The 13,011-nt window shown below is 33.4% G+C and overlaps 2 protein-coding genes across 3 annotated transcripts; both read left to right on the top strand.

The window, feature by feature from the left end:
- The first annotated feature begins 61 nt into the window (after window positions 1–61).
- Window positions 62–1,207, top strand: LOC111423827 (uncharacterized). 2 transcript variants are annotated; one of them, XM_023057205.2, is made up of 2 exons: window positions 62–678; window positions 904–1,207. In XM_023057205.2, the coding sequence occupies exons 1-2, from the start codon at window positions 93–95 to the stop codon at window positions 1,158–1,160; spliced, it is 843 nt and encodes a 280-aa protein (XP_022912973.2). In that variant the 5' UTR covers window positions 62–92; the 3' UTR covers window positions 1,161–1,207. The 2 variants fall into 2 exon arrangements, with proteins under 2 accessions (XP_022912973.2, XP_022912982.1); XM_023057214.2 differs by having other exon boundaries at window positions 63–678; window positions 741–957.
- A 64-nt stretch (window positions 1,208–1,271) lies between these two features.
- On the top strand, window positions 1,272–10,505 carry LOC111423794 (conserved oligomeric Golgi complex subunit 4). Its single transcript, XM_023057152.2, has 8 exons — window positions 1,272–1,638; window positions 1,698–2,492; window positions 2,546–2,793; window positions 9,296–9,518; window positions 9,574–9,840; window positions 9,893–10,078; window positions 10,133–10,353; window positions 10,405–10,505. The coding sequence occupies exons 1-8, from the start codon at window positions 1,366–1,368 to the stop codon at window positions 10,445–10,447; spliced, it is 2,256 nt and encodes a 751-aa protein (XP_022912920.1). The 5' UTR covers window positions 1,272–1,365; the 3' UTR covers window positions 10,448–10,505.
- The last annotated feature ends 2,506 nt before the right edge of the window (window positions 10,506–13,011 follow it).

Below are 13,011 nucleotides of genomic sequence, written 5' to 3'. Positions count from 1 at the left end.
AAGCAAAGATTTAACTAATAATAAATAATAATTAAATACAAAAAAAAATAAATAAAGCGGTAGCAAAGTTGCCATAAATCATAGAACATGTCATGACTAAATTCAAGTTTTTCCAAAAATTAAAACAGGGTTACCAAACATCAAGGAAATGCGTGGAACAGATAAGAAGAATATTGATGGATAGATCTGATCCAGCGGAATCTCAAACTGCAGAAAAGTACAATGGAGCCAAGAAGAAAATCCACCGGAAAAGGAGCCACCAAAAACCGGACGTTTACAGCAGCCAAAGTGAAGAAGGTTTTATCCCATTGGCGGCGAGAGACTCTAAATGGGTGGATTTGGCTTTCTACAATCCTAATTTTAAGTCTCAACAAGAAGACGAATGCGACGAAGAAGAATTGCAAATAATCGACGAAGACGGTCTGATTCAACCCATTTTCCTTTTATTTCCTGGTTTAGCTGATGAATCTAAGGATAGTTCGAATTTGTTAACAAACGTTTCAACATCGGACGTCACTAAAATGCTTGTTGGGCAAAAAGCTGATTTTAGCCACATGAGAAGTTCAAGAAAATTACTTCCCCCTGAAAATACACTTAAATCAGTTCAAGAGATGCCACAAGAAGATGTCGAATCTATTAACCCTTTAATATCATCGCCAAGTTCAAGCGGATATTCTGGTAAGTAATTATTGAAGATAGTCAGTCATCTTTTCGATTCACTTTGGATGATCCTTTTTCAGCTATCGGTTGTAACCCAATCACAACCATCCAGTGTTTCAGTGTAAAACTACTTCAAATTAAGACGAAATCTAAAAAGAGCGATCATCCAGGCAGCTTCCAAAAGGCGACGACTTTATAAACAAATTCTTTAAAAAACGTTCCCAGATTGTATGGTCGTTTTAGAACCTAGTGAATTACAAGACACTGATGAGGAAATACACAGGAAAACGCACGTTAAGAAACGAAAGAAGCTATCCGATATTTGTGTAAAAGATGATAGTGATGATTCAAGTTTGTTAATAACAAGAACTGTTCGAAAAAGATCACTCATCAAACCCATCAAACCTAAAACAAGAGGAAACATTACTATTTTGCATGATGACAGTGAAGTTATACATCCTTCTACCACTGGAAGTTTAGGAGATGACGAAGATGATTAAAAAAATGGATTTAGTAAATAGTAACCCCAATAAAAAGTTAATAATAATAGTGGTTTTAATTTAAAATTAAGTTTATTAAAGTTACAGATTTCTGTATTATCTTCATTGTTTAGTTGACGTTTGATTGCGTTTGACGTTTACATAACCTAAAAAAAAATTAAACTTTCTTTTTAGTGAATATTCAGTGTTTTAGCAAAAAATAAGCATGACATCGAAAGAAGGACATGATCATCAACATAGTCAAATTCAAAAAAAATTGGAGAACCTTAAAATAGAAGAGGTAGCCCTCCAACAAGAAATTCAAAACTTTCTCAAACAAAAATCTTATCTTGATGGTAAAGTTAAAGGGCTTTCGCGAATGTTACCCCAAATAAAATTAATAAGACAGGATGCTGAAGGATTGGTAAATTCAATAAATCATATTTCGGAATCTTCCGAAAATATAAGTGGTAAAATTAAAGTTTTAGATAGAGCTAAGGTTGGTTTTCAATCATGAATTAAGAATTAAAATTAATTAATTAATCCATTCATTGTTAGAGTAGAGTTGAAGAAGTACAAAAACGTGTTAGTGACCTAATTGATTTAGAAATGTGTTCTGATGGTGTACAAAAAGCAATTTTAGATGAAGATTACGAAAAAGGAGCTGCATTAATTCATCGATTTTTATCAATTGATCAATCTCTTTTAAAGCGAACTGCGTCAGATGTAGAAAAAGTATCAGGTGTTCTTAAATCTGTTCGTACTCTTCAAGATGCAGCAAGTCAACTTCAAGCAATTATTAAACATAAATTTGATGATGCAGTTAAATCGAATGATTTGCATTCAATTGAAAGATTTTTTAAAATTTTCCCTCTTATTGGAATGCATGACGAGGGTATAAGGGATTTTTGCGAATACTTGAGTAGTAAATTAGAAGAGACAGCCCAAAAAAATTTAACAACAGCTTTAAACACTCCAATAGCTGATAAACGTTACAATATTATTTATGCTGACACCTTAACGTTGTTGTATGAAGGAATAGCAAGGATGATTAACGTGCATCAACCATTAATTGAGACTTATTATGGACCTGGAAAGTTGTTGTCTGCAGTTAAAATATTACAAAAAGAATGTGATAAACAAACAAAAAGAATTGTAGGGGAGTTTTTAAAAAATCGTAATGTCAATAAAAGAATTTCGCAAATTACTGAGATTTCTAGGATGAGTAGTTCATCCAGTTTTAGTAAATTAGAAAAAATCGACCCGAAAGATTTAGATATTTTAATCGCTGAAATCACTATTATGCATTCAAGAGCTGAGCTTTATATTAATTTTATTAAAGGAAAAGTTACTGTAGGTATAAATTAAAAAATAATATGATTGAATTTAATTAAATATTTGTTTAGAATGATATTGAAGTTGGAATTACAGAAATTGAAGATCGCGTTAAACAATTTGATGTTTTAGAAAGTTTAGTTAAAAACAGTCAATTAGCTCAAAGCAAACATGAGTTACTTGGGTTTTATTTAAGATTAGAACAGTATTTCATGGAGGAATCAATAAATAAAGCGGTTAGCTTAGATTCAGTTGATCAAGGTCAATATGTTTCTTCAATGGTTGATGATACGTTTTTTATTATAAAAAAATGTATAAGGTAGATAAATATTATACAGGGTGATTGGTACATAAACATATTTATTGAAATGCATTATTATAGAGCTCATTTGCAATTAATTAAGCCTTATACAAAGTTCAATAGTTTAGGAATTATTTCAATTTTTTACAGCGTTTTCCCAAAAGTAACAGATAAATTCGTTAAAACAATTAAGAACAGTTTTGCCGCCATTTTTTAACGTGTAATGACGTCATCGATATTTTTTTCAAATAGCAATGCCCCATTTCTATTACGGAATATGAAAGAGGACTTTGTTCTAATCTAGTACAGTTAATATTAATATTGGTTACATAAGAAAATTTTCGAGAAAAGTTATCTTAAAGTTTCATGATTTTCCATTCATTGCCATGGTTACACATGGCTACTGCTATTTTTCTACCTCAAATGAATGGAAAATCGGTTTAGGGCAAATCTAGGTCGTTGATGAACCTTAGTATTGCTCCAAGGTCTTGTTCCTTTATGTCAGTAAATATCAGGCGAACCTTTCCGAAAACGTTGTATCTTAGGCGGCCTCTGGCGACGCAAAATAGGTTCAGCGGTCGTCGTTGCGCAGCCGACAAGTATGATCATCAGCTTGTCCAATGTTGAAGAGGTCAGGAAACCTTACAACGACTTTAGAAGAAAATTCCTGAAGTATAAAACGTCTTTGGTTTTCTGTTGCGATGGAGTTATCATATTCTTCACCTGTGTCCTGCATAGTCCTTCCATGTTACCTGTTTTAAGTGGCTTTTTTGTAGTCCACAGCCGGGTTTGTTCTTTGGCCAGTTGAGCCAATACAAGACGTATCTACATCATCATGCTTGGTTCTACAGCTCGTTGTGAATTTTGGCCTGCCTTAACAGTTCTTAGGTCCTCCTCCACATCTTTCACAAATCGTCTCTTCGACCTCTCGACCGATCTTTTACCCATAAGTCCACGGCGATCAAAGATAATTCTTGTAGTACTTTTTATCTCCATTCTGTTCCAAGTCACCAGACATAGCTGTCATTAACAACGCCATATATTCTTCTAAACACTTTTCTCTTGAATCTCCCTAATGGCTCTTGGTCTTTGTAGGCTTCTTGGCTATATTGTCTTGTATAGGACTAATTAAATTTTTCCTCGTAGCTCAGTTGTGAAGCGTTTTAAGCCCATGGAAGCATTTGTTGGCTTGGTTTGTTTTCTTTTATTTCCTCAATGACAGAATTCGTGTCATCTCCAACTTCCGAATCTACTGGTATGTCTTTGTAAAATTTTTCTTAACCTCTTACTGCATGATTTTTTAGGTTTAATTAAAAATAAATCTATTATATATAGTACTAAGCTACTCATAAGCTCACAAAACCATTGAAAATATGTATACAGTTGTTTTCTTTTTAAAGCTTTATGCTTAATATAAGCATATATGCATATATGGCACATATGGGGTGATTTGAAGTACATATAAGCAAAAACTAACAAGAAGATATTTACCACAATATTTGGTTTTAATTGTTCTAAAAGAAATGTAATATTTTAGAAATCCATTTATTCTACATGGAAATTAAAAGAACAGTTTCGATCTTTATTGAAACAAAGGTGAAGTTACATTTTGTGCACATTACAAAAAATTTTCCTCTACATTCTGATATTTACACTGTTGACGTTAATCGGAAGTCCATTTTGGTAGGTGATTTAGATTGTCTTAGCGAACGTCTTGGACAGAAATTCTGGGAACGGGTATTTTTTATTTTTTAGGTCCAGTTTAGGCTGTAATGATTGCTTGGTCTGTCGCGCTTTTTTGGAATTGTATTTGATTTTGTTAGCTATTCCTAGTTTAAATTCAGAAAGTGGCAAATACATTTCTGAATCCGCAAATCTCCAGAAAAGCTAAGCATTTACACACATTCGATCTAAGAAATGAAATATCTAAGAAAATTCTAATATTGAGTCCAAGAGATCAACTCCTCCCATGTAGGAGTTGTAAATGCGTACACTACTCGGGCGTGTTATATTTATATAATTTCTTTGTTTCCAACAAAATCTTTAGTCTCAGACACATTTTGACTTCCGACATAGGTTGATATGGTTGTGACTACCATATTATCATACCGAGCAACAAGTGATATGTCTACACCACCTACATTTGCAACTTTGTCAATTATGGTACCCTTTCCGCTTTTCTTTAGGCCGTTATCTGGAGGCAGATTATCGTTTGGTACTAGATTTCTTCTAACAGTACCAAGAGGTAAAATACCTTGTTTTAAAATGTGAGTAGGTCTATATTTGTAAACCAGTTGTCGAAATATATCTTGTAATTCTGGTTTCTAAGTATCGTTACCGCTAGATTTACGACAACATTGCTGCTCATTCCGAGATCTGATTGTTATTGAAATGATGCAATTCTTTGATTTCTTCAAATCTGTTCCAAGACTTAGTGCCACACATTGCAGGAATACATTTCCAATAGCTTCTTGTAGAAGGCAACTGTATAATACACATATAAATAGAAACCACGAATTTCTTCCGTTGTCATATTTGCTGGTTTCTCCGGTCTACACTGAACTTAAATTGTTTCTAAATACCGTTTTTAAGAGGTATTTGAAGAAGTCATTCCATGTTTATTATTTCTTCCGGTAAATCTTGAGGTACATCCAAAAAGGTGAGGTACATGCAAAAAGGCTTCATACCATTGCATATTTTTTCTATCTCGTCTGGTATTACTTCTATGAACCAGTATATTTATTATGGGCAAATCGTTTTCACTGTCCCATTGTTTTTATTCAAAATCTTTAAGGTTCTTCAAGACTTGTGAGCACATGAACCTTAGAGTTGAAATTTTTAGGAGAATCATTATCAGACAGATCGTTTTTAATCTCCACTCAAATTCAATTTGTACCAATTCATTCAATAGATAACTTACCTTTCATCTATATATTTATTACAACGCGATGAATTACTTTCTTTCACTATTTACAATGAACTAAACATTCAGTTTTTACAAAAACTCACTTGGAAGTGATTACCCCAAATATGACTATATTAACAGTAAGAAATACATTTACACATAAAAATCACACACAAACATAAAGCGTCCCATATATGGCACACTATGCGGTAAGGGGTTAAGCACATCTTTTCTGTCTCCAGGGCAATGTTAAAAAGCAGACTTGACAGCCCATCTCCTTATTGTAGACCTTCGTGGTTTTCAAATGATCTTGATAGATCTCCTTGTGTTCTGACTTTACAGGAAACCTTCCTGAAAGTTAAACGTATCATTGGTACCAGATGAGGAGGATATATGAAGAGGACTCTTTGTGGTTTTCGGATGAAAGAACCGAATTTGGTTTGGCTGCCCTTGCAGAAGTATATTGATAAGTTCAGAAAGAAACGAAGTAAATTTTTTCCTTAAGTCCTCATATTACTGAGCAAAGAATCTGAGTTCAAGATTGTGATTTTGCCGAACTACTTTTTTGTTTAACTCACAAACTAACCGTAGCGGAACAAAGCAACTTTGGAAAATGTTCCAGTCACTCCAATCGCCGTCCTTAATTTTTTGTTTGAATTGCGTTTGTACTGAACCATCACATCCTCATTTTGAAATCAGTCTTAATGATTGACGCTCTTCTGGAATTAATTGTTTAAGTACATCTTCTAAATACATAGCAAAACGTTTAGCTGTGTGGTCCAATAAATCTTGCAAGGTAATTTCAGCGCATGTTTCGCCGAATAGCAAGTATTTTTTTTTTCTTTCAGCAACAAGGTGTAGCTCGGATAAAACCTCTTGTTGCTATCTCATTATTCCATAGTGTCGCTGTCGCCTTGAAAGTCGGCTTGGACAAACATTGACAGAGCGGCTGTCGGATCTAATTGTGACTGCTTTTCACACTGCTTGCTTGCTTTGTATGCCTTTTGATATGCTTTTGCTGTCTGCGGAGAATTATTATTTATTATTATTATTTACCATTTATTGCCACAGACAAAAATACAAAATTACATAAGATACACTTAACTTAAACTGTATCAGCAAATGGATCATTTTATCGCACAAGCGATCTCTGCCAAATGACCCAACAGAACAAATAAAAATAAAAATAATATTTGCTGAATATGGCAAGTAGTGATAATTAGATATTATTAACATCACCAAATAAGATTAAGCAAGAAAAGAAAAACAAAGAGAAAAATAAAGAAAAGACACAAAAAGAGAGATAGAGAGCGACTAAAAGAAACTAAAAGAATATGCCGGATATCAGTTGCCAACAAGTGAGAGCAGTTGAAGAGAGGAAGACAAAGAACAAAGAATCAGGAAACAGCCAGTTGAAGGGCAAGCAAGTGGCTCTTTAAAACATGTCTAAAATTAGTAATTCTAGAAATATTACGAATTTCAGAAGGCAGTCCATTCCACAGCGCAATCGACTGTACTGTAAATGATCTATGATAAATTTCAGTGCTATGAACGGGAAATGTAAGAATAGTATAAGAACGTGAACGAGTAGCAAGCTCATGAGTTGATAATTGCTGGAACCTATCTGATAAGTACTTTTGGGTGCAGTTATGAAGGATTTTAAATAAAATGGTTAATAAACGAAAGGATCTACGTCTCTCACAGGTTAACATCTGAATGTAATTGCGATACGGCGTTACATGCTCAAATCTATTTAGGTCAAATATGAACCGGATACAATTATTTTGTAGCCGCTGCAATTTACTCAGAAGAGTCACCGAGAGATCGGGATAAACCGCGTCCGTATAGTCGAAGTGAGGAAATATAAGAGAGTAACAAAGATTACGACGCACCACAGGAGGAAGAGAGCAGCGAAGTCTTTTTAAAAAGTGGAAGCAAGCATAGACTTTTCTGCAAACATGTTGAATTTGCGAGAATTAGATATGTCTTTAAGAATATTGGACGCAATTCTCTTTCCAGAACTTTGAAGGGATGTTTGAGCAGCATGCATTAACGCATTTTTTTTTACAACTTTGCAAACGTTCTGGGTTTTTCTGCGTTTACTCCTCTCATTTGATTCTACAAATGCCTTTGTTCGACGACCAGAAGGATGAGGTTTAGCCGTCAACGTCGCTATTTCGAATGTTCCTTGTAGCCAGTTATCACTCTTTTGAAGAAAAAAGTGTGATCTTTTTTGAGTCTCTATCCACCTTTTATTAAATTGAGACTTTAAATAAGAGAATGAATGCATCACTTGTTTCTTTTGTTCATCACAACATTCAAATAGGCCAACTTTTCGTCAAAATTTGTCAAGTCTTGATCCTGTATTTTGTCAAAAAGTAGTCTACGCGTTCTCACTTTAACCCCAGAGGTATCCTCGGATTCTTAAACAAAATGAGAGTTCGTTTAAAAGAAAAATAAATAATATAGTAAAATTATTCGGTTTTGCACTCCGGAAAATCGCGGCTAATGTCAACGTTTTTGATTAGATGAAATACTTGGTTCTATGTAAAAACTAACAAAACCAAAGTTACGGACCCTGAAGTATAACAAAGTATACTCCTGTCCAAGCACTTGAAGAAGGCGATTTGGAGCGAAGGATTCAATTTTGCCGTTTCCTTTCAAATGCTGACATTGAAGATGGATATTTCTTGAAAAGAATTTTGTCGACAGATGAATCCACGTTTAAATAGAAAATGTATAACAAATCTTCATAATTTACATTATTAGACTGACGAAAATCTGCATCTAACAGGGGAAATGAACAACCAAAGAAAATTTAACCTTATTTTTTACCGGATCGTAAAACTAGCGCAGCATACACTGAATTTTGCATAACAATTTAATAGACCTGCTTAATCATGCACCTTTAGAAAACAGATGTAATATGGTTTTCCAGCATGATGGATGCCCTGCACACTATTCCCAAAATATTCGAAATTCATTAAATGAAATGTTTCCTAATCGTTGGATTGGGAGAGGAGGACCAATTCTATGGCCTGCAAGGAGTCCTGATTTGACGCCCCTTAATTTTTATGTCTAGGGCCACATGAAAGGAAGAGTGTATGCTACACAAGTCAACTCTAAGGATGAATTAGTAGAAAAAATCCAAAACAAAGCATATGTTTGAAAAACGTTAATTAAAAGATTACAAGATTGATGGACTTGTAGTTATGAGTTCTTTTTAGACAGAATAGCAATGCGTTACTTACCTTTGGTTACTTGTTTTTGTTGATGTTAATGTGACACATAAAATTGCTTAATTTTTATGGGTTGGGTTGGGTTGGTTTTCATTGAAGGTTATTATTTATTAATCTTTTGGCTAACTTTTACCAGCTATAAAAATTGTATTCACTCCAATTGTTATCCTATAAATTATTTGTTTAGTCAATGATTCATAGCTATTAATGAATTAAATGTCAACCTCAGGATTTATTGTAATCAGGAATTAACGTTTTTATTGGGCATATTTGGCTTAATCAATTGCAAATGAGCTCTATAATAATGCACTTCAATAAATACGTTTATATGTATAAATAATACTAAATACATATTAATTTATTTGCCGAAATTTAGAAGAGCAACATCAACCGGAAGTTTAGATGGAATTTGCGCAATAATAAATAACGCTTGTCGTGTTTTAGAAAGCGATTATTGCAGCATTCTTCGTTCGAAACTCAAACAAGGCTATCCTTCCGGTTATCTTGATTTAACGCAAGCTTACAACGTCCTTCAAACTTCCATTCAACAAGGAAGACTTCAACCCGGCGACACAGAAGTGGCAAGAACCGCATTTATTGTAAATTTAATCACTTTTAGTCTCGATCATTTTAAGTTTATCAATTAATATTTAGGTTGCTTTAAATAATGCGGATACAAGTAACGAATACGTCGATACTTTATGTGATCGAGTTTTATTAGAAATTGTTCAAGCGATGCCAAGCATGAAAGAGAATGATAGAGGAAAATTGGAAAGTTGTTTATCTGGATTGTCTTCTGTTACGACAGCTTTAAAAGAAGTTATTGATTATGGATTGCAACAGTTGAGGTCGAGTGCGATTAAACCGAGAGTTACTTCTTGGATTGATGGGTTTATTAATGTTAATCATCAATTATCTGAGGTAAAAAAATATAATTAAAAATTTATTTTGTATTGGTTATTTATTAATTTAGGAAGAATTATCTGCTTATGAAGCAGGGGAAACCTTCATCCAAACTCTTATAATGAATTTAGAAACTTTATTATTACCTTTCAAGGAAGTTTTAACCCCATCTAATTACGATAGTTTAATTACCGTGGTTACAACTGAGATTACTCTTCGATTTGAAAAAGTTATTTTAAAATCATCCTTTAATAGAGTGAGATTATTAATTTTTTTTGACTCGTAATTTTTTATCGTATAACTTTTTTAGTTGGGTGGATTAGTTTTAGATAAAGAAGTTCGATCTTTATCAGGTTATTTAACAGCGTCAACTTCCTGGTCCGTTCGAGATAAATTTGCTCGTTTAACCCAAATAGCTACCGTTTTAAATTTAGAGAAAGTTTCGGAAATTTCCGATTATTGGGGCGATCATGATGGTGCATTGACTTGGAGATTAACTCCATCTGAATTGAGATCAGTTATGGCATTAAGGTAATAATAATAAATTAAGAATTTTTAAATATTACGGATTTCATTTTTTAGAAGTGATTTTAAAATCGAAGATATTCGACGTTTGAAGCTATAAATTTTGTAGTTAATGTAAAATAATGTATGTTTAATAAAATAAATTTCTGCAATATTTATGGAATGAGTGTTCAAAGATCATAACCATTCAAATACTTTTTAATATTCAACATCTCTTTATAACACTCCCAATCGTTTTCTTACTGGCGTACCTCTTCATCAATACTTAGAATTACTAACTTGTATAGAGTGGCCAAATAAGCGTGCAAAGTACTGTATCGCGGAAAGTACTCCTTGTAGAGACTTGCGGTAAAAAATTTAACGACTAAAGTGGCTAAGAGAAAATCCTGGATATTATTTTCAAGTTTCTAAGTTAATCACTAGGCGGCGCAACCGCCATCTTGAATTAAAAAATGTGGTTTTTCTCAGAATTCCGTTGCATTAACATAACAAAAAAGTTTGGATAAATTATGGTTTTGTTTGTTAAAACACTTTTTGCCCTATCTTTAAAAATAAAGTGGGTTCTATATGAAAATATTTGTAAACAATTGCCAATATTTTCAAAATGGGTGAACGTAATTTAATAAGCTTGGTAACTTGGAAAAGAGCTTTTTTTGTACTACAAATACTGCCTTGGTTGTAGTGATTGTAAGTTAGTGCATCGCCACTAGAGAGCATTTTTCGATATAACAATAGAAATTGTGAGTTTTCTTGGAAAAGTTAAATGTAGTGGTACTTGTTTGAATTCTTATAATTTCTATTACTTAGTTTTAGTTTTCAATTCGAATTTTCCTTTTCATGTCTTTATATTCATGTTACGCGTGCGTCTTGTCAAAAAGCTGTATATTTGTCAAAATACCTGTATCGTGTCAGTCAGTTACTCGATTAAAAGTCTTGAAAAGAGCGTGAATTTCGTCGTTTTATTGAATACATCAAGTTATAAGTTTTGTTGAGTTTCGAGTGAAAAAAGAGGACATTTTCGTTTAATTCGATAAGTATAAAACTTTCAATTTTTGAATTATTCTAAACAGTACTACTTTTTTTTTCATGAAAAAAATAGCAAAATGAAGCACAAACAAGCTACTGAAAGCTGCGCCTCGATATCATGTTGCTAACCTAAAATATCGGTGAAAGAAGATTTAATGAGAAAATTCAATGGTTTTGATCATTATTACGTAATATCTGTAATAATAGTAATATGCGAAGGAAGTGTCTAATTCGTGGATGTACCACATACCTATACCACAATTTTTAAAAATTACTTTTCTGATTATTACTTATTTCTTAAAAAATAATTTCTCGCAAGCGATCAACACCATGCAGTCTTATGTTATGCATTTCACTTTATTTAATCGGGATCGCTTGTGATCGAGGCGTTCTTACATCGACTAGTGATGTATAAAAAGTTAATACCATTTTATTTGGCAAAATATAATAGTAAAAGATTATTCAATAAATCGTTTAATTTACGTTATAGAATCCAAACCCTATGATCGCTTACATAACTAAAGTCGTTTGTGGCCGAGGCGCTACGTTGTTTGACATCAGCCTTGTGTTGATATAATATTAATTGTAGTGCCTCGAGTGCAAGCAAGCTCGGCTTAATACGGTGAAATCGTGTATTTCCGTTGATTTAGCCAAGTCCGCTTACGGCCGAGGCGATACTTTGTATGACAACAGTCCTATGTTGATATGATATTAACTGTAGTGCCTCGGCCGCAAGCCACCTCGGTCTAATAAAGTGACATCATACATTTCATTCAGTGTATTAAGTAGTGGCTCTTTACGACTGAAGTGGTAATTTGACACCAATCTAAAATTAAGTTGATGTGATATTAACTCATCCGTAAGACACCTTGGCTTCATTGATTTAGTCGAAGCGTTGTATTGTTTGACATCAGCATTGTGTTGAGGTATTAATTGTAGGGCCTCGACCATAAGTGACCTCATTGGTCAACATCATGCAGTCTTTGTTATGCATTTTACTTTATTTAGTCGAGACCGCTTGCTGCCGAGGCGTTGTATCATTCATTACCTGATCAAGTGTGAAACTTTCCTGCAAAAAGTACTGTGACAAGGGATATTTCAGTTTGTATAAGATCAGAAAATTCAGCTTTGGAAATGACATCATATGATCAAGTGTCAAATGTGTTGGAATTTGCTTATATTTGCTTATTGCACACAATTTTGTGGATATATGTTACGCTGTTCACAAAGATTTTCTATAGACTAAACATTTTTGACACATTTATTCAGTCATATAACTAATATATTTATTTTTTACATTTCTTAATACAGACAGCATGATATAACAAATTTTGAAATATGTGCTTGTCTCCGAATGTGTTAATGCGACGGATGTTATTTCTCTATAGTCAAACGTGTCCCTTATTGTACGCAACAAATACAGCTTAATGCAAGGCCAAGTTCAAACCTCTACTGGAACCAGACTGTGTGCATGAGAGGTAATGGAGAACAAACAGAGAAAGTGATGATATGGCGTGGAGTTAGACAAGGCGGTATTCTCCCCCATTAATATTCAATACGTACTCAGAAAGAATCTTTAATGAAACACTTGACAGAGTAAATGAAGATGATACTATGGTGATGGCTGATAGCATATAG

The sequence above is a fragment of the Onthophagus taurus genome, chromosome 6 (assembly GCF_036711975.1).
Source record: "Onthophagus taurus isolate NC chromosome 6, IU_Otau_3.0, whole genome shotgun sequence".
Taxonomy (NCBI): domain Eukaryota; kingdom Metazoa; phylum Arthropoda; class Insecta; order Coleoptera; family Scarabaeidae; genus Onthophagus; species Onthophagus taurus.
Note: the sequence above shows the minus strand (reverse complement) of the source record. Positions and strands in the feature narration are given on the sequence as shown.